At 42.2% G+C, this 27,266-nt stretch overlaps 1 protein-coding gene across 2 annotated transcripts in view; it reads right to left on the reverse strand.

The window, feature by feature from the left end:
* Nucleotides 1-23,293: 23,293 nt before the first annotated feature.
* Nucleotides 23,294-27,266, reverse strand: part of LOC143724296 (NAD-dependent protein deacylase sirtuin-5, mitochondrial) — a 39,338-nt gene continuing 35,365 nt past the window's right edge. For both annotated transcript variants that reach the window (XM_077217279.1, XM_077217280.1), the window contains exons 7-9: nucleotides 24,027-24,150; nucleotides 23,817-23,932; nucleotides 23,294-23,688 (exon numbers count right to left, since the gene is read on the reverse strand). In XM_077217279.1, the coding sequence (XP_077073394.1) occupies nucleotides 23,616-23,688; nucleotides 23,817-23,932; nucleotides 24,027-24,150 (313 nt within the window). In that variant the 3' untranslated portion in view covers nucleotides 23,294-23,615. The remainder of the gene's footprint in view (nucleotides 23,689-23,816; nucleotides 23,933-24,026; nucleotides 24,151-27,266) is intronic.

Consider the following 27,266-nt stretch of genomic DNA (forward strand, 5'->3'; position numbering starts at 1 on the left):
TATATAAAAAACTATATATCATTATGGCGAGCGAGCAACAGTTTAGAAAGTGTGTTTTCCTCTGCACTCGCTTCATTACTGGCGGGGATACACATCAACTATGTGTTGCTTGTTTAGGAGTGCAGCATGCCCAGTCAGCTCTCGAGGGGGCTGATTGTGAGCATTGCGAGCGTCTTCCTTTACGGACGCTGCACTCCAGCCGATCGCTCTTCGAGGAGGGCGGTTCGGTGCGCGCTCCCCGCGGCTCGGGTCCCGCTTCTGTCGAGGCAGAGCGGTGGCGCTTGTTGTGGGGATCGCAGATGGATCTAAGGGGGCTTTCACACTGGCAGTTTAGTTCGTAACGGGGCACGGTTCGCATGAAAAATCGCTAATGTGAACCCTGTCATGGGACCCGGGTGCGCACTGGGGTACCGAACCCGAGACTACCTGGAGGAGGTGGTCTGAGTTCGGTTGCTCCCGAACCGTGCTGCGATTCGCGTGTATGTGAAAACTACACGGACTCGGGTGCGCACTTGTTCAGGAAGTAAAGTATCCTGCGCATGCGTTTTAGTCGACTATGATGTATTTAGTTAAATAAAACACACGTAAGGGATGAAGATTTACCCTGGATACGAGCAAGAGTGAGTCTGCAGTGTATTCGCGCATAGTGCGTGCAATCAGGGCAACAAATTAATGGAAATCCACTGTCTCCTCAAAAGAGTCCATTTGCAAGCAGCGGAAAAACAGCTTATGCGAAACACACACACACACACAGTTAACCTGGGTTGTTTACTCAGCTATGAATAATGGCACCAAATTAATAAAAAACACAATATATTGACCCGCGTCGTGTTTTCTATCATGCGCCGTGTACGTTTGCAATGACGTAAGATGCACGCAAACGCACCAGAGTTCGATAGAATCAAGTTGAGTGTGAAACCAGACCAACGCTGCGGGGGGCGCCGGGAACAAACGCGCTCGGGCTCGGACCGCAGCAAACGAGCCCAGTGGAAAAGCCCCCTAACAGAGGGGTTTGAGATGGGCTCTGCCTTATCTCAGCCTTTACCTGTTAGATCCAGTGCCTCAGTCCCGGGTTTGGAAGCACGCGCTGCGGTTTCTTCCGCCCAGGCTGAGGCACCTGTTCTTCAACTATCCAGTTCTGAGGAGCTGGATGTTGAAAGTATTGATAACACACTAGAGACTGGGGACTCGTCACTTCAGTCTCATGCCAGTGAGGAGCTTATGGAGGTGCTCACTCGAGCTGTGGAAAAATTAAGCATTGAGTGGCCAGCGGATAGGCAGGAGTCTAAATTAAAATCTAAACTAGATGAAAGATTTTTGCCTTCTCGCACTATGCCTCCGCGCCAGTGTCTTCCTTTCTTCCCAGACCTCCACACTGAGGTGTCGAGGTCCTGGAAAAGACCTGTATCTTCACTTATTTTTAGTCAACAGACTTCCACGTATTCCAATATATCTGGGGCTAAGATTTATAGTTATGGGGCGATGCCGAAGGCTGAGGAGACTCTCGCTTGCCATCTCTCTCCCGATTCGGCATCGTCCTTTAAGACACCGACATTGCCCACCAAGCCCTTAAGAAATACTTCGGCTTTGGTGGGCAAAGCTTATTCGGCGGCAGGTCAAGCAGCATCATGCCTTCATACCATGGCAATACTTCAAGCGTATCAGGCTGATCTGCTTAAAGATGTGAGCGAAGGGGAGGAGGTTAGTGCCGACGTGATTAGAGAGCTTCGTCAGGCAGCAGATTTATCTCTCCGTGCCACCAAGGAGACGGCCAAGTCAGTGGGCCGTTCTATGGCAGCCCTGGTGGCCACGGAGAGACATTTATGGTTAAACCTCTCCAATATGAAAGAGAAGGAGAAAACTTTCCTCCTGGACGCCCCGCTTTCAACTGCTGGCCTCTTCGGTGACTCCGTAAATTCTGAGAACCCCGACCTCGACCACAACCCCGCCTTCGTGCCGGGGCGTAGACGGTCCCAGCGAGTGTTTCCATGAGGGTGGCTCGCTCCCTCTGAGGAGGGGTCCAGAGCTGTCAGACCAGTTGTTCCCTGCCAGTGCGCTGTTACAGGACACTGTGTCTGCAGTTCCAAATATTCCAGAGGCCAGCCTCGAGAGGCTGGTACCCTTAGTAGATTTTTTGGCAGAGTGGAAAAGCCTTCCAAATGTATCTCATTGGGTCCTGCAGACAGTCGAAAAGGGTTACGCTATTCAGTTCAGGTCTCGTGCGCCTAGATTCAGGGGAATCCTACCTACAGTGGTGGGCCCCAAGCAGGCTCTGGTTATGGAACAGGAGGTAAAAACTCTTCTGCTGAAGGGGGCTATAGAACGAGTTCTTCCTCCCAGCAGGGAGTCAGGTTATTACAGCCGGTACTTCATCGTTCCGAAAAAGGATGGGAGGTTACGTCCCATTTTAGATCTGCGCCTGTTAAATCATACAGTTGGGAAGCTCAAGTTCAAGATGCTTACTCTCAAACAGATCGTGTCACAAATCTGATCCGAGGACTGGTTTGTCACGATAGATCTAAAGGATGCATACTTCCATATTTCCATCCTTCCACAACACAGGAAGTTCCTGAGGTTCGCTTTCGGGGGCAAAGCGTATCAATATCGGGTTCTTCCGTTCGGCCTAGCACTGTCTCCTTGAACTTTCACGAAATGCATGGATGCAGCTCTGGCTCCGCTGCGACTCCAGGGCATCCGCATTTTAAATTATATCGACGATTGGTTGATTCTAGCTCAATCGGAGCATCAGGCGGCTCGGCATCGAGATGTCGTTCTCGTTCATATCAAGAAACTGGGGCTGAGGCTCGATGCCAAGAAAAGTGTGCTATCTCCACTTCAGAGGACACCTTTTCTGGGTGTAATTTGGGATTCGACGACGATGCAGGCACGCCTGTCTCCTGCTCGTATCACTTCGATCCTTATGGCCGTCAAACAAGCAAAGCTAGGCCAGTCACTCACTGTCAAACAGTTTCAGAGATTGTTGGGTCTGATGGCAGCAGCGTCCAACGTTATTCCTTGCGGCCTGTTGTACATGAGACCGTTACAGTGGTGGCTCAAGACCAAGGGGTTCTCCCCGAGGGGAAACCCGTTCCACATGATCAGGGTCATGCGACCAGGGGCATGTCTAGAAGGGGGGCACGGGGTGGCACTGGCCCCCCCTGGAATATGATTGGCCCCCCCTGGTGCCCCCCCAACATCATTGGGCTAGATTTACTGTCAACCTGACAATGCCCAACGCTATTGGATCAGAGCGCTGTCAATCACTGCTTGATTTGCGATTCGCAAAGCGCAATCACAGGTCTGCGTTTTTCAAACAGTAGGAGAGAGAGAGAGACACCTCGACACGTCACTGTTTATGGTATACACTCTCAATTACAGTATATATTTTGAAATATCGCACCATATGTTAGTCTGATTACTTTCATGTGTGACTGATCAAGCCAGTAAAGTTAGATTAGCTAACGTAACTTCGGCAGATGACTTTTCAGTGTTATTCCGCGGCAGCGCGTCTATATAAATATAAAATAGATACATGGGTCATTCCTGGTATGCGGTGACTTTCCTGTCCCAATGATTTATTTACTCATATTTTCTCTAGTCACATATAATTAGTCACATATTTATAATAAATGGCTTAAATTATAGATTTAAGTATTCTTTACGAATTAAACAGAGATAATAGACATTAAAAATACTATTTTGTATTTGACACAATTTTAATTGATGTATGCATTCAATTATATCATGTCCTCAGTGCACAGTAATCAACTTCTGCAAGAAATAGAAACCATGATATATAAATCATGTGGAAATATAGGTCTTTTTCTTAAAATTTTCTTCAATTACTGCATACCTGAAGTCATCTTCCACCCTGTTAGTATGTACTTTTTTGCCTTCCAAATCCAACTGCAATTTCATTGAGACCGTTTTCAAGAAGTGACTTCATTCCTTTTACCTGCTGGGATTCAACTGTACAAACTGAGGTAAGCTTCGACCCTACTCCTAACTTTGTTTTTAGTTTTTGAAATGTTATCCTGCTTGTCCTACCCTTAAAGTTCCACCCTTTTAGGCTATGTTATGGTGAATGTTTGTCCAATCAAAAAAATGTAAAAACAAATCTGACATAGTTATAAAAGTTCTGTTCATCTGTAGAAGGTTAGCTCTAAATGTTGATCACTCAAAGAGCTATGGCTAACTTAACTCAGAACTTTCCACCCTGTTAAATCTATAAACCTAACAGGGTGGAATGTGAAACACATTCTATTCATCAAAAATTGTTTTGCTTGTTTCAAGAAGAAAAAAAATATCTAAGATGGCATAAGGGACATATACTATCCAAGAAAAGCTTATTATTTAAGCTTTAAGCCAAGTTATTTTTTAACATTTACATTATTAACATGTTGTGATAACTATGTATATGTCCCTAACAGGGTGTAATATTTTTATGGACAGTGTCTGAACAATCTACCAATAATTATTATTATAGAGTCCCTGAGCTTGACCTATATGTATTCCTTATAGTTAAACATGTCAAAATTTTGATAGAATGCTAAAAACATGAAAATCATGTCCTTTTTCCCAACACTTATAAAGCCAAAATGTCACCGCATACCAGGAATGACCCACATATTACTTTATCCTTTGTTTTAAAGACTAAAGGCACTATGATCTTTTTCCAAAAAAAGCAGCGCCGTGGTAAACATTAAAATGTGAGAACTTTACATGCAACTCTGTGTAATTTATACTGAATGGGTTTTTGCTTATTTTTACACCGCAACAGGACATCCAAGGTTTCTTTAAGACAGATTTCATGCAGATAACGTTCGCCGACACACAAACACACACACATTCAATGTTTGTGTTGAGAATAAACCATGTTAAATGACTAATTAATGCCTAGGCAATGTTTTTTTATTTATTAGAACAAAACTGTGTGGTCCAATCAATGTAAAATACAAAATGATTTCAGGCTTTTGTTCGGTGCCACATTTAACACCATCTATATTAGGTCACTGAGCGTTGCAAAGATTTTTTAAAATCGTGCTTAATATTTTCTAAACAAGTATTTATTTCCATTTGAATTTTCTGATTTCCCATGGGCCCCCCCTTACTGGATCTTGGTCCCCCCTGTGCCCCCCCCATTTATAAAATCCTGGAATCGCCCCTGCATGCGACGTTGTCTTTGCGCCCTGGCCATGTGAAAAGAACCTTGGTTCCTATCACATGGGCCCGTGCTGGGAGCTCCTTGTCGTCGTGTAATGCTAATGGCGGATGCCTCCCTCATGGGCTGGGGGGGGCGATCATGAGTGGTCCCCCTGCTCAGGGTCTGTGGCAGGACCATCATCTCTCTTGGCATATAAATTGTCTAGAAATGTTGCCTGTGTTTCAGGCTCTGAAACACTTCCTCCCAGACCTGAGGGGTCATCATGTTCTTGTCAGGTCAGACAACACATCGGTGATCTCCTACATAAATCACCAGGGAGGTTTACTTTGCGCCCTTTATACAAGCTGGCTCGCCAGATCCTTCTATGGTCCAAGGGGAAGCTTCTTTCATTGAGGGGGATTTATATCCCAGGGTATCTAAATCAGGGGGCAGACATCCTGTCGAGGCAGGGGCCGAGGCCCGGGGAGTGGAGCTCCTATGGAAACATTTCGGTCGTGCCGAGGTAGACCTGTTTGCATCCAAAGAGACATCACACTGTCCACTGTGGTTCTCTCTAAGCCATCCAGCCCCTCTGGGGTTGGACGCTATGGTACAGGCGTGGCCGAGGTCACGTCTGTACGCATTTCCCCCGATTGCTCTGCTCCCAGGAGTTCTGGAAAGGGTTCGCCGGGACGGGGTCAGTCTACTGTTGGTAGCCCCGTACTGGCCAGCCCGAGTATGGTTTGCGGACCTGGTATCTCTCCTCGTCGGCTCTCCTCTGGAGATTCCGATCAGGAGGGACCTTCTCTCTCAGGCGAGTGGGTCGCTTCTTCACCCCCGCTCAGAGCTGTGGAAGTTGTGGGCTTGGCCTCTGAGGGGGCCCAGCTCATAGAATCTGGTCTCTCGACTGAGGTCGTTGAGACCATCCTCCAATCCAGAGCTCCGGCCACAAGGAAATTATATGCTTTGAGGTGGAAACTTTTCACGTCCTGGTGTGGGGAACACCGGTTGGACCCAGTTAACTGCCCGGTCGGTGCAGTGCTGGAATTCCTGCAGGAGCGTTTCTCCACAGAGTTATCCCACTCCACACTGAAGGTGTATGTGGCGGCCTTATCTGCTCACCACGTCCCTTTAAGTGGAGACTCTCGGGAGGCACCCACTTGTAACTCGTTTCCTTCATGGCATTTTGAGGCTGAGGCCAGCAGTTCGCACGAGGGTGCCAACCTGGGACCTTGCGGTTGTTCTAGAAAGGTCTCTCTCTAGGACCGTTCGAGCCCATCAAAGAAGTTTCTGAGAAATTCATTACTCTAAAAACTATTTTTCTTCTTGCTATCTCTTCTTTAAAAAGGATTGGAGATATTCAAGCTCTATCGGTCTCTCCCTCGTGCTTGGAATTCTCGCCCGGCATGGTAAAAGCCTTTCTCCTTCCTAGACCGGGCTATGTTCCTAAGGTCCCAACTAATACTGTTAGGCCTATTGTACTGCAAGCCTTCTGTCCTCCTCCTTTTCTGACGTCGGACCAGGAGAAGCTTAATCTGCTTTGCCCAGTTAGGGCTTTAGATGCTTACGTCCACAGAGCTGCCCTGTGGAGGAAATCTGAACAGTTGTTTGTTTGCTTTGGACCACCCAAAAAGGGGTGTCCGGCGTCTAAGCAGAGGATGAGCAAGTGGGTGGTTGAGGCCATCACACTTGCCTACGAGTCGGCTGGTCAGCCTTCACCCTTGGGTGTGCGAGCTCACTCTACTAGGAGTATGGCTGCTTCTAAAGCTCTTTTGTCAGGAGTCTCTCTTCAGGACGTTTGTGATGCTCAGGCTGGTCCTCATCCGCATACATTCGTCAGATTTTACCATCTTGACTTCAGCTCCACTCCAGGGGCGCAGGTGCTTTCGTCCGAATGTGCGCCTTGACTACACATGATGGACACTTGCTCGTATGGCGTCGTTGGTATTAACGTTCCCACAGCGTTTCACGCAGCTCGAGTTCCCTGAAAGGGAACCTTACGTATGTTACGTATGTTACGTATGTAACCTTAGTTCCCTGAAGGGAACGAGACGCTGCGTGTCTGTGCCATACTCCCAGTATGCCCGGGGGCACTTGCTTCAGTCTTATCAGAAGCTGATGCGCTTGTGTTTTGGGAGTGCTTTATAGTTTCCTGGTCGATGACGCCTATGACGTTCCGTCTCGCCATTGGATTGATTTCATACGTGCTTCATGACGCACTCACGCAGGGGCGTTCCCACAGCGTTTCACGCAGCGTCTCGTTCCCTTCAGGGAACTAAGGTTACATACGTAACCAGAGACGTTTTCCTTCGGTATGGATTCAGATACACATGTAGACATTATAAAAGAATTTTTTGGTAAAGTTTTAGCTTTTTTAATTTTTTTTAATAATTTTTAGGTTTTTCTATGTACTGAAGCATTCCTTACATTTCATTCATTCCTAAGGGGGTCAGATTGACCCACCAGGGAAGGATTTGTTACTTTTAAATTTAAATTTCAACCTCAAATTTTTTTTGTGTATTCGTGGTTCAAGTGCGACAAAAGTCCTTGGGTCGTGGACCCCTCTGATGAACGCTTACTTTTGTCAAAAATAATATTTGGGTAAAAATGACCCACAACAGGGATTGATTAAAATTACCAAAACAGCAGCTGATTCAAACAAACTATGGCTGCGTCCAAAATCGAATACTTCCCTACTATATAGTATGTCAAAATAGTACGCCAAAAATAGTAGTATGTCAGAATACATAATAGTCAAATTCCCCAGATGACTTACTTCTTCCGGTGAGATTCTGAAGTGTGCATTCAATGGACACTTTACTATCCCATGAGGCCACGGGAGAGGAATTATGAATGACAGTGAAGCAACGCATGAAAAATGTACCTTCCACTTCCTGCTCAGCTTTTGTTCGGACGCTCTTCCTTACCGCTCCGCGCTTTGCTCTATCGCTTTTATATTTTTATATTTTATCTCCTTTTATCACCTAATTTTAACTTCAGCAAATCAGCACAGTGCTCAAACGCTTAGATTACTACAAACAAAAAAAGCAGAATTCTTTTATTCGACCAGCCTCCCACTGAAAGCTTACATTCCGGGGAAGAGAAAACACAACTGCCATTAGGACATTCATAAGGATAAGAAAATGCCTCCTCTGGAATCTACTTGCTGCTCTAACTGCCACAGACTTTGCAGTTCTTGAAACAAAGTTAATTGCGGGACCACCAAACCAGACAGAACACACAACAGAGCTTCGTCATGGACGTCCTCAGCATACAGGCGGTGAGTCCCATGAATCTAGTGCTCCTCGACAGGCTATACTGAGTGTAGAGAAACAAGCCGATCGACTTACAAATCGATGGCACAAACAGGGAGCGAGACCCAAAGGCACTCGAGACTAGTGGTCGACCGATATGGGTTTTTTGATGGCCGATGCAGATGCCGATATCTTAGAGAGCAGGGTGGTCGATGGCCGATATAAAGCCGATATTTATATATATATATATATATATATATATATATATATATATATATACATACACACACACACACTTTATATTTATATAAATCAATATTTAAGAAATTTGAGAAATTTAATACATATTTAAAAATCTTTAAAATAAACATGCTTAGGCCCTATACTTTAGATGGCAACTTCTTGAATCTGCAATCCTATTACAGAATTTTTCACAAATAAAGTAATTGTTTAAAAATAATATGAATATGTCAATAAAAAGGAAGTAAACACTGTAACAGGGCACTCAGTAATCTGGTAATTAATCAGTAATCACTGATAATCATATTTTTTCAAATAAATACTTTTTTTTACTTTGACTTTTGACAAAGTAACGTTAATTTTACATACAGCACACAGTGAAAACGACATGAATATGACACAGTGGCCCACTGGATATAGCACAGCATATTTTAAAAAGAAGGATTTAAAGTGTTTCGATCGCGTCTCCTGTAAAGCTGATCTTCTGTTCGCATTCACTCACTGCGCACGGACCGTCACTCGCAGGAACACGTTTATGCAGGATACAAATGCACACTTCACAAGATATCACAGCTGGATTCGATTAAATCTGCAAGTTTTGTGAAATTAAATGTTTATTAGATATTCAGAGATTTGTTTAAATGATGTAGATGCGCATTTGCTGAATGTTGACGGTAAATGAGAAAGTGTTTTAGGCTGATTGTTTGCCTTTTCGGTTACAAATAATATAAAAGCAAACGTATTACTTTTTCGCATACCATTTACTTTCTTTGACCAGTTCTGTAGCCACCGGTTCTGTCTAACAAAGTACTAGATCTGACTGACAGAGATCATAATGAAGACGGAGAATGTGAGTGAGCGCTGTGTGATCAGGCGCTGCCGTTCTCTGCTCAGGTGCTGGTTCTCAGCGCCGCCCGTCAAAATAAAAGTCAGCAGCGCCGTCAAAATAAAAGTCCCGCTTCCAACACATCGGCCAATCAGAAAAACTTATCGGCCGATGCCGATATTTTAAAAAAGCCAAATATCGGCCGATATATCGGCCGTGGCGATATATCGGTCGACCACTACTTGAGACATCAGATTGTCACGAGCATCACATATTGCCGCAGTAGCATCCTCTACCCCAGATATGGCTATGACAAGGATTGCAAACACTGGTCTCCTACCACCGCCTATACATCTTGAGAACAGATTTGAAGTATTAATGAATGAGGAATCCCCAAATTTGATGAATGAACAGACTGAATCAGCCAGTAGCTAACACTGATGCTAACTGGGGCTCAAGGTCGAGCAGACAGCGGCACTCAGCTCAGTGCGCAGCCGGGCCCAGGACTTTGATAGTGGGCGACTCCATAATCAGAAACATTAGTAGCAGTGATACAACTACATGCTGCCTTCCACAAGCAACAACTTTTGATGTAAACAGGGAACTTCAGAACATTCTTATTAAACATAAGACTGCAAATCGACTCATCATTCATGTGGGAAAGAATGATATTCATAAAAGAGCAGTCGGAACTCCTTAAGAAGGATTTCAATGAACTTTTTGAAACACTTAAAAGACTGAAAGTTCAAACATTCATCAGTGGACCACTCCCAGCAAGAGGAACAAACAGGTTTTCACGGTTGTTTGGGCTTAATACATGGCTGCAAAAAACCTGCAATATAAAAGGAGTGAACTTCATTGACAACTTCAATCTTTTCTGGAGTCAGAGGCAACTGTTTCAACAGAATGGCCATCACCCAAACAAACTTGGTTCAAGAGTGCTAAAGGACAATATCTACTTCTCCCTCCGTCATCCTTCTGCAGTGTGTGCCAATCCACTGTACCTGAATGGCAATCACACACCTGGATACAGTATGAATGACCACAGGACTTCACTTCAGCACCTGAATGGACATGCGGTTGACACATCAAGGACACTGATAACACCACTCAGCCACAACAACCTCTGCTCATGGACACAATCTCAGCTGAGCCCTGCCCACAGAGCTCACCACAGACAGACTGTGACTTACTAGCACTGCTCCAAGATTCAGCACCCAAGGATTACTTTCTGGAAAACAGCCAAGGAAACCAGGACAGCATATCACAGCCTCCGATAACCCCAGAGCAACAGCCCCTCTCACCAGACACGTTATCTCTCTCTCCAGCATCTCCACTTCTGTGCTTCTCAGAGAAAATGGAACAACTGGTGTATGCTGGAACCAGACTACCCAACTCTTTTGCTGCCAGCCTACAGATACCAACCAAAAAACGGCAGGCCTCAAATCCACCAAAGCCTGCGGGCCCAGCTCGCCCTCCCCCTCCTCCTGTGAGAACACTTCGGCCTCTGCCACAGCGCCAGGGCCCACACCCCCCTCCAGCGGCTCGAGGTGAACCAAAAACAACTGATACCAGCTCTCAGTGATATGTGTCGGGTCCCCGCTATGATAACAATAACTTTTCCAAATGTTTACAGAACAAGCAGGAACCCAGTGTGCCTGTATCTTTCGCTATTGCAGTTCGATTACATGATAGAAAGTCTAAGGCCTTCAAAAGCCTTACAGCAAAACCATCTAATCTGGTGCCTATTACACGACAAACTAAGATTGCTGTGGGGAGAAAAAGTAAGACTGTTAAGTTAGCACTTTTAAACATCCGCTCACTTAAAAATAAATCACTTCTAGTCAACTACTTAATAACCACATACAACCTGGATTTTATGTTGCTAAATGAAACTTGGCTTGAAGACAGCTGCAGTGCAACAGTCCTCAATGAAACAGCCCCTCTGAACTTTACTTTTAACGAGTGTCTGCAGAGCTGTCAGAAGAGGCGGAGGTTTAGCTGCTCTTTTTAAAGATGTCTACCAATGTAGGCAAATATCATTTGGGAATTACCCGTCTTTCGAATATCTGGGTATTGTGTTAAAAGGTGCTCCACGCATTTTACTTATCATTGTTTACAGGCCTCCAAAATACTCTCCAGCCTTTGCTAATGACTTTACAGAACTGTTATCAACAATTTCCTCAGAGTTTGACTGTTTTGCCATTGCTGGAGACTTTAACATTCACATAGATAATGCAGAAACCAATATGGCAAAAGAAATTAAAACTGCTTTAAAAACTTTTGATCTGACTCAGCATGTACATGGACCCACACATAATCATGGACACACTCTAGATTTACTTATCAGTAAGGGTCTAAACATTTCATCGATTGTTATTAAGGATGTAGCACTGTGTGATCATTTTTGTATTTTCTTTGATATATTGATCTCTCCTGCCATTGAAGCTAGATCTGTGTCTGTCAAGAAGAGATGCTTAAATGAGAACACTAGTGTACTGTTTATGAAGGCTATATCTTTAACACCAAGCATATCTGCTGACTCTGTTGATTTTCTCCTTGATTCTTTTAACTCAAAAGTTAAGAGTGTAATTGATGATATTGCTCCTGTGAAAGTCAGGAAGAAGAGTGGCAGACAAAAAGCACCTTGGAGAAACTCAACAGCAGTGCAAAATATGAAAAGACAATGCAGAAAAGCAGAGCGCATTTGGCGGAAGACAAAACTTGTAGTCCATTATAACATCTACAAAGACAGCATCCATGCTTTCAATAAGGAACTAAGCAAAGCTAGACAGACTTTTTTCTCGAATATTATAAACAGCAATATAAACAACACGCGCTCTCTTTTTGCTACTGTAGAGAGACTGACAAACCCCCCAACCCAGATTCCCAGTGAAATGCTCTCAGAGAGCAAGTGCAGTGAGTTTGCTTCATTCTTCTCTGAGAAAATCAATAATATCAGAAAGGTGATCAGCTCATCCTTGAGTTGCGCTGGGGTCAGGCAGATCAGACAACAGCATGAGAAAGTAGTCACTATGTCTGATTTTGAAGAAATTGATGGTAACATTTTGGAAGAAACTGTACAGCACCTAAAAACATCAACCTGCACCCTTGACGCACTTCCCACATCTTTTTTCAAAAATGTGTTACACAGCTTAGAAGCAGATCTCCTAGAAGTGGTAAATGCCTCACTTCTCTCTGGGAGTTTTCCGAACTCCCTGAAAACTGCAGTTGTCAAGCCCCTCATGAAAAAGAGCAATCTGGATAAGACCATATTAAACAACTATAGACCGATCTCAAATCTTCCTTTCATAGGCAAGATCATTGAAAAAGTTGTCTTCAATCAGCTGAACAAATTCTTAAGCTCAAATGGACACTTTGACAATTTTCAATCTGGTTTCCGACCGCACCACAGTACAGAGACAGCGCTCATAAAGATAATAAACGATATTCGCTTAAATACTGAAACAAGCAAATTATCATTGCTGGTACTACTCAACCTCAGTGCTGCATTTGACACAGTCGATCACAACATACTTCTTGACAGGCTGGAAAACTGGGTCGGGTTTTCTGGGATAGTCCTAAAATGGTTCAGGTCATACTTGGTATGGAGAGGTTATTATGTGAGTATAGGAGACCATAAGTCTGAGTGGACATCCATGACATGCGGAGTCCCTCAAGGCTCAATTCTTGCGCCACTCCTATTCTACCTGTACATGCTCCCAATGAGCCAAATAATGAGAGAGTTTGAGCACCATGTTCTCTAGTACACTAGATATTGTTGCACCAATTAGATTAAAAAAGGTTAGAGAGAAAACTAAAGCACCATGGTACAACAGTGCTACGCATGCTATCAAGAGAGAAACTCGTAACTTAGAGCGTAAATGGAAACAAACTAATTTAGAGGTCTTTAGAATCGCGTGGAAAGATAGTATGTCACGTTATAAAAAGGCTCTAAAAGCAGCCAGGGCTGAGCATCTCCGCAAACTAATAGAAAATAACCAAAATAATCCAAGGTTTTTATTCAACACCGTGGCTAGACTAACAAATAAACAAACATCACCAGAGCAAAATATTCCGTTACAATATAGTAGTAATGATTTTATGAATTACTTCGATGAGAAAATAGAAAGCATCCGAAACACAATTGTAAATATACCATCCTCTATGATGTCTTATGATTCAGCCTCAATTATGGCCCCTCTAGAACAACTACACCGCTTTACAACTATAGGACAGGAAGAGCTAAATAAACTTATCATTGCATCCAAACCAACAACATGTTTATTAGATCCAATACCCACTAAACTACTGAAAGAAGTGTTACCTGTAGTGGAAGAGCCTCTTCTTAATATTATTAACTCATCTTTATTTTTAGGTCATGTTCCAAAAATATTCAAGCTGGCAGTAATACAACCTCTCATTAAGAAACCGCAATTAGACCCAAATAACTTAGCAAATTTCAGACCCATCTCAAATCTTCCATTTATGTCTAAAATACTAGAAAAAGTTGTGTCCGCTCAATTGTGCTCTTTCTTGCAAGAAAATTATATCTATGAAAAATTCCAGTCGGGATTCAGACCGCATCATAGCACAGAAACTGCGCTAGTTAAACTTACAAATGATTTACTTTTAGCTTCTGACCAAGGCTGTATCTCAATACTAGTTCTACTCGATCTTAGCGCTGCGTTCTACACTATCGATCATAAAATACTCTTGGATCGACTACAAAACTACACTGGTGTTCAGGGACAGGCATTAAGCTGGTTTAGATCGTACTTATCAGACCGTTACCATTTTGTCTGTTTAAAGGTATTGTAGGTAGAAATCCCCAAAAATACTTTTTTCCAATTTTTTTCAAACTGTCTTTATATATCAATGCATAATTAAAATGTAAGTACTCTGGAAAATAAATTATAAAAATCGAGTGTCTGTAGTTCTCTCAGGACTGTAATAAACACAGCTCATTATTCCAACCGGGACGAAAGAAATGATTGGCTGGGGCGACTGTCACTCTCCCTCGCTACCATGGATACCACCTCTGCTGATACAGGAGGAGCCCAAATGCGCGCACCCGTTTGAAAAGGAACGGAAGCTAGTAATAACAAACAATTATGGCAGAGAAAGAACAGTCACAATTCTCAGTAACGTTACCTGCATATAGAGGCAGCGAAGTCAAACGAGTTAAAAAAAGGAAGACAGTATTTGAAAAGGCTATGAACAAAAAGTCTTTGGATAAATAAAGAAATCATAAGAGAGTCGGCGTGGCTTTCCAGCGTCGGCTACTACTGAGTGATCTCAAGGGGCTGAAAAGTGACTCCATGATGGCTTTATTTCTGCTGGACAGGTAATCTTGCTGTTTTCATTTTGATGGCATTTATTTTTTCATGAAGCATGTATCACTAGCACACCTAACTACCTAATATTAGCTACCTAACGTTACGTAGCATAACTAACGGTACTGGCTTAGCTATGACAGTGTAACTTTGGTGTCGACTAGTATAACGTTACTGTTAGTGAGCCAGGGTTGAGACGATAAATAAGCAATAGGCCTATCTGCAGTCGAAAGCTGTTTTATTTAATTTCGCCGAATCTAACTTTAGGTTAAAAAGTTTAGGGGATCTATTTTTATACCTAGCTTTACCCTCTGCCAAAACTTTGTTCCTATGTTCACCGTGAACTCTACCTACTCCGTTTTTTCACGTTTGGTTTGTTGTTATATGCTCTACATATGTTTACATATGTCTTTATGTTGTATCTGTATGTGCTATACAATATATGTTGTGTGTGTGTGTGTTATATTATCTTGGGTCTGCAATGCAGTTGTGAGAAGGTGTTTGAGTGTATGTAATTCAGTTTATCTGTAAACAATCTTATGTTATGAATCTTACAAATTCACCTTCATCACAGTGTAACTGATAGTAACGGCAAACGTGTATCAATGAAGCTATTTATAGCTTTGCCTTATATTGAGTTTGATTCCGTTACGAGCTAGTAAAATATTTTAAACTTTACATGTATCGTTATGCGAGCTGGATAGTGAGTACTAACAGCCATGTTAATTGTTTATATTCATACTGATAAAGTTAGTTATTTTATTACTTGTGATTCTGACATGATGTCACTACATCTGGTAAAGCTGGTAAACACGTCCGACTCTTCCAGCTGAGCGAACGGCCGGGATCGCGCGTTCATTTGTTTTGGGGGCGTGGCTTTGGAAGGAGCCGAGAAGGGAGGGAGTGGGAGTTAATGGAATAATGAGCTGTGTTTATTGTAGTCCTAAGAGGACTACAGACACTCGATTTTTATAATTTCTTTTCCAGAGTACCTCCATTTTAATTATGCATTGATATATAAAGACAGTTTAAACAAATTTTGACAAAAAGTATTTTTGTGGATTTCTACCTACAATACCTTTAAATGGGGAAAAATCGAAGATAACGTCAGTAGACTATGGAGTGCCGCAAGGATCGGTGTTAGGCCCTCTGCTATTCTCAATATACATGCTGCCACTTGGTAATATTATAAGAAAACATGGAATTAATTTCCACTGTTATGCTGATGACACTCAATTATATATTTCATCACGACCAGATGAAAACACTAACTTATCTAAATTGACAGAGTGTCTCAAAGATATAAAATGCTGGATGACGTGTAATTTCCTGCTATTAAATTCAGATAAAACAGAGGTATTACTTATTGGTCCAAAAAACTACCCACAAAATCCCTTACAATACAACTTTAATTTAGAAGGATGTCCTGTTACTTTATCCACTACAGTAAAAGACCTGGGTGTTATACTAGACCGCAACTTGACTTTCGAAAATCATATTTCATATATTACAAGAACAGCCTTTTTCCACCTTAGAAACATTGCTAAGCTACGTAACATGCTATCTGTTTCTGATGCAGAAAAGTTAGTTCATGCATTCATGACATCCAGACTAGATTACTGTAATGCTTTATTAGCTGGTTGTCCTGCATCCTCAATAAACAAGCTACAGTTAGTGCAAAATGCAGCCGCTAGAGTTCTTACTAGATCAAGAAAATATGATCATATAACACCTATTTTATCATCTCTACACTGGTTACCTATTAAGTTCCGTATCAATTACAAAGTATTCCTACTGACCTATAAAGCCCTAAATGGTTTAGCTCCTGTGTATTTAACAGACCTTCTATCGCCATACAATCCATCGCGTTCTTTAAGATCACTAAATTCGAGGCTTCTGGTCATTCCTAGGATATCTAAGTCCACTAAAGGAGGGAGGGCGTGCTCGCATTTTGCTCCTAAACTCTGGAATAGCCTTCCTGATATTGTTCGAGGCTCAGACTCGCTGTCCCAGTTTAAAACTAGATTAAAGACGCATCTCTTTAACCAAGCATTCACATAATGCTTAACCTTTAATACTACTGCTGAATCAGTTCGAATGCATTAACATTATGAACAGCAGCTATGCTAATTATCTCCCATCTGCCTTTCTGCTGTTATCTCGGGACGCTAGTAAATAGCGTTCGTCAGCTCCAGTTTGTATCCAGCCTCTCACGGAGACTTCAGATGCCCGACGCCTGTGAAGAGACGACTCGACGCCTGTGAAGAGACGACTCGACGCCTGTGAAGAGACGACTCGACGCCTGTGAAGAGACGACTCGACGCCTGTGAAGAGACGACTCGACGCCTGTGAAGAGACGACTCGACGCCTGTGAAGAGACGACTCGACGCCTGTGAAGAGACGACTCAAAGCCGGCGATATGTTATGCCATAAATTAATACATGATTAACTGACTGTATTTTTCTATGTACATTTCCGAAATGCACTTTCTGTAAAGCTGCTTTGAGACAATGTGTATTGTGAAAAGCGCTATACAAATAAATTTGAATTGAATTGAAGAGAAGTGAGCACAGTCAAGAGAAAAGCATTTGAGACGCTCGATGTGAATGAATGACATTTAAAAGAGTGACACATGGGATACATGTACTTATTATATACTTAGTAACAGTATGTTAAAATAATGTCTAATTTGTTAACATTAGTTAGCAATGTATATTTAGAGCATTTATTAACCTTTGTTTATGTTAATAAAAATTATCTCAGTGCATTTACTGCATTCATTGATGTTAACAGATGCAACTTTTGATCTTAAATATGTAAATCGTCACCTTGGAATTATAAGGTTTTATCTAATATGTTTGTCAAAATTGAGTTATTCACATATTTTTATTCTGTGACAACTTAGTTACATTATGTGATGTTTTTTTACGCATTTCGAAAACAAAAATTTTCTATCTACAAATTTGAATGAAATGCAAAAACTTTGAAGCTCTATATCTCAAACCGCTCAGAATGCAGTCAGAAACTTATAATACCAAGGTGGTTAAATGTTGAGGAAATGCTGAAGTATTGCTCATAGTTAGTTCATGTTAAGTAATGAAATCTCATTGTAAACTGTTTCCTATTACTTGTTCATTTGTCATATTTAACATGAATCAGATGATAAAAAAAACACTGATTTAAACTAATGTTCACAAATTTAAGGTTGGTAATATTTTTGAAAGACGTTTATCTTTCTCACCAAAGCTGCATTATTTGATCAATAATACAGTAAACGCAGTGTGAAATTACAGTTTATTCCAGGTAAATAACAGCATTACTTTCACAGTAATTCCACAGTAGGATTTCTCTTGTATAGAACTGCACTCTCAGTACTCAGTTAAGCTTTTACAATTGTACTTTAAACACGCTTTGTTTTACTGTCAGTTTACAGTATAGTAGACACAAAAATGGCTGTAAACAAACAACATCATGCTGTACTTCTACGACTATGAAGGAACCCAGCATGCAATGCAGCATGAACAGGTTATGTACAGTTAAGCAGGGTTTGTAAAGTCTTCCTTAATACAATCTAAGTTCCCTCGATGTACAGAAGGACTGCCACCAGATATCATGCATGACTTATCAGAAGGCATAATAGCTTTAGTAGTCAAAGTAGTTGTATGTAAGGCACACAGAGATAAGCACAGGACTGTGCAGGAAACAAATTCTGAAATGAGTCAATTTTCCATTGTTCAAAAATGACAGCGCAAACAAACCAGCTCATCTGTCTGAGAATACTTTACAGAACTCCAGCATCTCAGGATCAGCTATGCACAAAAGCTGCTTATTTAGGCTTTTACTGTTTCTGATCGCACACCACTTTCCACTCGAGTCCGTTAATACTGTAATAGGCCGGGAGCCAGGTCCACTCCTCAGGATGTTTTTTGCTACCTTTTTTTCACTATTATTTCCTATTATCTTATACCTTGGGCCATCACAAGTTGATAATGACCACCCCCAACTCGGCCCCGTTTGGTCTCAGGGGCCAAAAAACACCCTTTTTGGGAATTTTTTTTGGCAGAATGATGTAATTGTGAATATTAAGGTACTGCAGCTACATAAATGGTCATATAACCCTCAAATTTAGCATAATGTATCCTGACACATAGGGGGAACTAGCAGAAAATGATTCTGGGGATTGCTGCCTTTTTACTATCAAATATCACCCTCAACATACAACAAAAGACAAAAAATGTCTGTCCGCCTGACAAATTTCATCAAAAAAGTGATCATTTTCAAGCATTTTATTATACATATCACTGCCTCAAATGTACATGAAAAACTTCCCAAGTTTATAAGCTTCAATTTAAGTCCAACATGACCTTTCTGTCTAGAGGATTACAGCTGATATAGCCAAAGTTCTCCACTGTACCTCAAATCGAAGAAATCAGAACTTTCAAGCATTACCATTCCATATGAGATTTTTGCATATGAACAACATTTCTAAAAAGAGTTGAGACTTGACTTATGTACTGCTACACTATATGAAGAGAATTGCATGAAAATGTAGTAATATTATGCCCCTATGTGGACTGGGGTCAGGGTGCAACATAGGGTACATTCACACAAAATCAATTAACCAACCCTGGATGACAAAACCAGTCATATGGGTAATTTTTTTGAAATTGAGATTTATACATCACATGAAATCTGAATAACTAAGCTTTCCATTGATGTATGGTTTGTTAGGATATAACTATATTTGGCCGAGATACAACTATTTGAAAATCTGGAATTTGAGGGTGCAAAAAATCAAAACATTGAGAAAATCGCCTTTAAAGTCGTCCATTTATGTACGCAATTGTGCTGCAATCACTCACAAAAATAAATGTTTTATACATTTACGGTAGGAAATTTACAAAATTTCTTCTTGGAACATGATCTTTACTTAATATACTAATGATTTTTGGCATAAAAGAAAAATTGATCATTTTGACCCATACAATGTATTGTTGGCTATTCCCACACATATACCCGTGCTACTTAAGACTGGTTTTGTGATCCAGGGTCACAAATGTGAGATTTATTAAAGCATAAAATAGAAAAAATTTCTTTGGTTATTAGATATTTTTGCTGCTTATCCATGCTGTACTTAGACGACTGGTCATGTTAGTGTATTGTATTAGTGTAGAATATAAACTCTCAATTATCATTTTCCTCCTCTTCACCTACATTTGTATGGATTTCATCAGTCAAGTCATCTTCATCTGTTTCATTTTCTGCCAAGACATCAACAAGGGCTTTGGGGATGACGTCGCGCTCAAACCATAGTGGTTCTAGCTTGCCTGTCTCTGTTTTTATGTGAAATCCATAGTCACGAGGGCTTGGGATTTCCGGGTAGTGCTCATGAGCCCTCTTCCAGATGCATACTTGAAAGTTTACTCTTTTCATGTGCTATAAGAGGACCCTCTTGCAAGGTGGGAAGGTTGAGAGGTCAATGGAGAGACCCTGTCGAAGCTCAAGACTTGAGCCACACACCTTCTTGACTTTCATCTCTCTTGCCTCATCAGCTTTCTTGATTCGACGATTGGAACCATAGAGCCGACAGGTGAACTCTTGAATACCGCTGAGAATCTGTTCATCGAGCTCCCAAGAGTTCCCCACTTCAGCAAAGATCTGAATAAAATTTGAATTCTGATTAAGAATCTTCATCGGACGGACTTTCCCTATGCCTTTGAATGCTGAAGTGCAGTCAGCACCAGTGAACGCATGCAAGGCCAGAAGAGCTGAAATGTGTTCCTGTGAATAATCTTCAGGTTGATTTTGATTAGTCTATCTCCCATGTCAAAGATGATGTTGACAGTTGATGACTTGGCATAATACAGGAGGATGAAGAACATGTCAGAGTCTTTTGCTCTGACTCTAACTGTTCTGATGTGAGGCATTTTGGTTTGGATATACTGCACGTGAATGATCACCCTCACATCTGTTTCTTCATGTTTTGAACATATCTCTGCTAGAAGTTCTTTTGACACAACTCCATCATTACATTCTATCTTGAAAGCTTGACCAGCCTCTATGAAAATGACAGGCCTTCGGATGATGTCTTCCATCATATAATGAGAGCTTCAGTGTTACAGAAGTAAATGAATGAGGGCCTTCTTGTTTTCATCATTTGTGGGAAAACCTTCCAATCAGTGGGTCGATGAACATTCAGCCCATTAACTATAAAACGTTCACCACAACCTCTGCGATCTCTCTCAGCTGATTTTGGTGAATAAAGACGGTCAATGAAAGTGTCTGTGCTGAATACTGTTTCAGCTGCAGCAGGTAGACTTTTATTTAGAAGGTGCGCTCTGATATAGTCTTTATTGTCCATGGTACATCGCACATGTAGAATGAGTTTCCATCTTGAATGAGAACACATTGGCTCAGAGAAGGAAGTAGTGCATTCTCAGCGTCTTTAATCATGTCATTCATTCCTTTTGCTTTGTTGTTTTTTGTGAAAAAACATCGATTGTTGAGATGGAGTATGGCGTCAGAGTCAAGGGATAGGTCATTAGGTCAGAGATGCTTATTTGTGAAATAAGTTCTTGTGATTTGATGAAGATCTGAAAGATAAACCCACTTGTGGCCTTGGTACTGGATCACTTTCTGGTTTGATGCCACAAGCTTCCTTTTAGGTGTGGTAGACGACATTTCTTTGAACCCATCAAGAGTAACAGATTAAAGACAAAGGATCTTTTTTGTTTGAAGTCGATCACGGATGAACTTCTCTTTTTGAGTTTTGACATTTTTCAAGGCATTCAGCACATCATAGCGCACCTCTTCTGACATAGCTGCTCCTGAACTCAAACTTGTCAAGGGCTGAGAAGTCTCAAGCTGAAATGGGTTGATAAAACTCTGAAAAGCTTATACTGTTTGCTGGACTTGCTCCTCAGACCGAGTGATTTCACGTGGTCGGAGATCTCTTTGTTGCTTCTCTGTATGTTCGCCTCGGCCTCTTGTCATTTACCACATGGCTTCTACAAACTCTCCTTCGGCATGGGCAGTCAGGATATGACGTTGGCTCGCTTCATAATTACTGGTTATTCCACAGATCCCAGCAGAATATTTTCCAGACCATGAGTTTGACTTGAGCCATTTCATAGCTGTCTCCTCTATCGTTTTGTCTGTGTGGCAGCGGTTGCTGGGATATGTGACCTGGAAACACTGATTGCTCCAGCGCGCAAAAGTTTCTCTGATCCTGGATGTGTTTCTTCAATGTGTTCAAGAAAATATCCCAAATATGTGAGGAATCTTGCATAGCTCTGTTGGTCTGAGCAGAAGAAGAGGTCTGGATGTTGTTTAGAGCAGCTTTGTATCCTTCGTAGTCATTCATTTTGATTGCCTTATTCATTGACAGGACGAGCCAGGTGCAGTCAATGTATTCCATCCTAAACTGTCCAGTTTCTCCCATCTCCCCATTTCTCACTGCTTCTATGAATGCATGATATTCTGCCATGTGGTGATATAGGCCTACATCTTCTGATGATAGAACATCAGTGAGAGTAGATTCATTCAGAGTGAAATTTTCAAGTAAAGCAGTTCCTTCTGGAGAGAGTGGTTCATGAGTTTCCAGATACTTGTCTTGGAGAAGTCTCTCTAGAGCTTTGGATTTGTGTGTATTTATTGCTCTGTCCCAATTCTTCCCATCGGTGACCCCAGCCACAGGTGATCAGATTTGCTTCCAAAGCCACTTCTACCCATCCACTCCCTTGACAGTATCTTCTGCCCGTGCCTTTCAAGTATGCTCCACAGCAATGGAACGTAACAGTGAGGATCATACGGTTTTGGTATTTTTCAGGTTCATTCCATACTAGAGGATATGCTTTCATGCAAACACCTAGATCAAATGTAACGATGGGGAGTGCTCTTGTACAGCTTCAGAAGACGCAGCTTGGCTGCATCTGAAACATTCTTGAATAGTTGCCAAGTCATTTATGGGAGAATTGATCATGCATGGGATAGTACCCAATTGTGGTGAGGCATTTTGGAGACTGGCCAGTAAGACACACCCAGCCTGACAACCAGGGATGTGCTGATCCTTAGAGTTGATTTTATGAGCAAAGACCCAAATTAGATAATTATCTGATGATTTTTATTGGCTATGTGTGGTTGACTTATTGAAACTAGATGACACCAAAATGTCATCTACCACATCATTCCGCCAAAAGCTTTTCCCAAAAAGGGTGTTTTTTGGCCCCTGAGACCAAACGGGGCCGAGTTGGGGGTGGTCATTATCAACTTGTGATGGCCCAAAGTATAAGATAATAGGAAATAATAGTGAAAAAAAGGTAGCAAAAACATCCTGAGTAGTGGACCAGGCTCCCGGCCTATAACGTTTATCTTCTGTGTGAATAAACTGCAGAGAATCTGTAAACAGAGTAAAGTTTCTCCATGTCTGGTGAGTGTGTGTGTTGGTGTGGGAGTGGTAAGGGTTAGTTGTCATAGCGAGTGAGAAAGGTTGACATTTTACCGTAAGAGCCACAGACACAGTCTGTGGAAAACGATTTTATTCACTGGTGAAAAAACTGGAATATTATAAAGGCAAACACTGGAAGAGTAGAGCGCTGTCTCCCACAATCCTGCTAAACATGAAGACACATCAGTGATTTAAAAGAAGGCACATGGGAAACTTTCAACAGCACAAACATACGTTCATATGAGCTTTCTTTGGCCCAGTTTATGTGCAAGAGTTTATATTTCAGAAGCAGAGGCATTAATCTGTGTGTTAATTCCCCTCGTTCGTCTCCAGCTGATCCGGTGAGCGTGAGACGATCGTGAGGTGAGTGTCAGATGAGCTCAGACTCGTGACGTGCCAGAGCGACAGGAAGAGTATCTGAGCAACGGCCCGGGAAGTGAAACCTGCAACCAGATCGGATCTCATGAACGTCACATTCACCACTACTATCTGTCCATTACTATGGTTCAGAAACAACGTGTTCTCTGTTCGACTGTAATTGTGGTGTTTATGGTCCAGGTCACAAGCTCACCTGAAGCGTGCAGTATTCGGTGTCTTCTTAGTGTTGAACTCGGCCACGGGAACGCCTCGAGACGCCACCTGTGGGCCGAACACAGCTGCCGGATACACCACAGAGGACGTGCCCACCTGAGAGAGGACAGGGGCACACATCAGACTCAGATCAGCCTCAGATCAGCCTCAGCAGTGTGTGTGTGTCTGTGTGTGTGTGAGCTGAACTGACCACCAGACACAGGTCACAGGTCTCCAGCTCCTGCTCCACTGCAGTGAGGATGTGTGAGTCCAGAGTCTCCCCGAACCAGATGACATGAGGCCGCAGCAGCCCGTCACAGCCCTTCTGCTCACACCTGAAGAGGAGGAGGAACAGGGTCTCACACGGGCAGGCCTTGTTGGTCACTGTCATCGATTGCTCCTGTCTCACACACTAATCGATTGCTCCTGCTGCTGGTTTGTGCCTGTATGCTCCGTATAGCTTTCTGCTTTGAATCTCTATTTACTATCATTACTTTTTGTAAATATTGCTATATATAACTTATCAACATAGGCAATATTAAACAATATGTTATATATCACATTAATCTGACATCGCTAGCTTTTATCTAAATTGTTATCGCTAGCACAACACGCTAGTATTTCGCTAGCCTGCTAACCTGCCATCCGTGCTTGCCGTCTCGTGCATGCTAACGGCTTTTACGAGTCCATCAAACTACTGTGGTTAGTATAGGATCAGTCAACAAACAATGAGTAATGTCTTCTCCTGTTATTGTCACTTGTATAGTATAGCCTTCTCCGTCAGCGGTGAGGACTACACGTGATAAATGCAGGGAGATAGTCAGGCTGACGAAGAAGATTTCAGAACTAGATACATGCATCCAAACTTTAATCGAAGATAGTAGTGCAAGGGCTTTAGATACTGCTTTGGATGCGACTAGCTTAGTGAACTCTGTACATTGTTCAGTTCTGGCCAGGGTCCGAAATTAACACCAGCCAAGTGCCAAATGCGGGTAGATTTTCCGTTTGGCGAGTAAATCTCAAAAGGCTATCCGCCACACTGGCGGGTGAATGTTCCAGAAATCCCAAGTCTGCAATATTGATAGCGGCTCCCTGATGCCCGCAAATTAGTTCAAATCTCCCGGAATCTAGAGCGAGCGAGGAAGAGCGCGCACATACTGTGCTCCAAACCGTGTAGCGCGTGCACGGCAGAGAGGGAGAGAGCAAGAGACCTTGCGTGTGCGTGTGTGCCTCAAGAAGCGTATGTGAACCTTCTTCACACCTAAAATAGACCTACACTAAACTTTTTTTTTAACTTAAATAATTAAATCAAGATGACAAAAAGAAAACACTGAATCAGTTTGAAGCTTTGAAAAAAAGGCTTTTTTTCCCCATCAGACTACCTTTTTTTCGTCAAATAAAAATAGCAGACCTCAATCCACAGCTTGTCTGTTTTTACTTAAAAAAAGTAACATGTCTGCATGATGTGGGGTTAGTCTGGGTCTCTGATGACACAGATGTCCCGGGAATAAAGAGATAATGTCTTGCTAGAGTGGCCAACTTCGGAAAGCGCCTTTCATTTGCTTGCATATGTTTGCTTCGCAAGTGATATTGCATTGTACTTTCACTAGGCCTACTGCTTTATTTTAATACCCCGTAGTATATTTAGCAAGTTACTTCGTCGCCCTTTCTGTCGAAATGGTCCCACACAATAGCTACTTCTTTTTGCTTGCTTCATTTTGCTTGCTCAGCGAAATATGTCTTTAGGCGCGTGTGGTTGCGCATGTCGACGCGCCCCGTGATTTAAAGGAACACGACGACTTTTTGGGACTTCAGCTTATTCACCGTATCCCCCAGAGTTAGATAAGTCCATACACACCCTTTTCATCTTCGTGCGTGCTGTAACTCTGATTGACGCACCCACTGCTAGCACAAACTGGACGTAAATGGCTACAGCTAGCATACTAATCCCAATAAGTGACAAAATAACGAAAATTTTTTCCTATTTACATGTTGTGATTTGTATAGTCACAGAGTGTACAAATCACAAGGTCATATGAGACACAGCCATATTTTAACTGTATAAATACTGGGAACTGTATTCTCAGAAGGCGGAGTGATAACCGCAGCACCTGAGGTGCACCATTGTTACTTCTTGTTTCTTCTTGTATAGCCTACTTAACTTTGGGCTTCATGTGCGCATCTAAACTATCAAATATACATAAAATATAAAAATGACCAGCTCTGAGATTCACTGAAACACAGTTTATGTCTTAAATGGACGTAAATAGTTGGGAGACAATGATGGTGCATCAGTCACCTATTAGATCTCCACTTGGTCTTTAAGGGGCAGCGTCTAATAACCCTGCTGACGATTGCGCCATTAATGTGAATCAAACAACAAAAGACAGAGAAAATCACTCACAGCTCTTGAATGAATAACTTTCATTTAAAGCACTGTGTATATAATTTGTATCTTTGTTTAATTGTATTCTTTTTTTGAACGTGTGTTTGTACTTGTTTATGCTTATCGTATCCCATCTCATGTATATATTGGCGCTTTTCCACTGCATGGTACGGTACGGTTCGGTTCGGCACGGCTCACTTGTGGCGCTTTTCCACTGCATGGTACGGTACGGCTCGGCACGGCTCACTTGTGGCGCTTTTTCACTGCATGGTACGGTACGGTACGGCTCGCTTTAAATGGTACCACCTCTGTTGAGGTTCCAAGCGTACCGTACCGATACTAAAATGTGACGTGAAAGCACTGTAGATTACTGATTGGTCAGACAGACAGAATCGTCACTACCACGTCATTGTATTTGCGAGATATCAAACCCGCTAGATTTAAATAGCCAGTAACAGCCACCGCTGTAGCACCTGTTTTAAAACTACTTGCTTGAAGAAAAAAACTTCCAAAAAGGAAATGGCTGATTTGTGGTCAGTGGATGAGAAGCGCAGACGTTCCTCTTGTTGGTTGCCGAGGAGCGGATAAACTATAACGATCAGTCATAATCCCACCCACTTTGAAGCGGCACTAACTGCAGTGGAAAAGCAACCAAGCTAAACCGAACCGAGCCGTGCCGAGCCGAGTCGTACCACGCAGTGGAAAAGCGAAGCGAGCCAAACTGTGCTGCGCCAAGCCGAACCGTACTGAGCCGTGCCGAGCCGAGTCGTACAACGCAGTGGAAAAGCGAAGCGAGCCGAACCGTGCCGCGCCAAGCCGAACCGTACTGAGCCGTACCATGCAGTGGAAAAGCGCCATAAAACAAAAAAGGCTGCACACTGCTGCATAACAAATAGGCCTAGATATTTTTTTAGTTTTGTTAAAGCATTTCCTTTTCTTTTGCAATAGATATTTTACATTTCAAAATATAAAGCAAATGTTAATTATTACCTGAATGTAAAAAAAAAAAAAACACCAAAAAGAACCAATAAGAATACCGTTAAAGTACCGGATCGATAAGCAGTA

This window comes from Siphateles boraxobius, unplaced genomic scaffold (genome assembly GCF_051911475.1).
Source record: "Siphateles boraxobius isolate OS27281-9 unplaced genomic scaffold, OSU_SipBor_1 72, whole genome shotgun sequence".
Taxonomy (NCBI): Eukaryota; Metazoa; Chordata; class Actinopteri; order Cypriniformes; family Leuciscidae; genus Siphateles; species Siphateles boraxobius.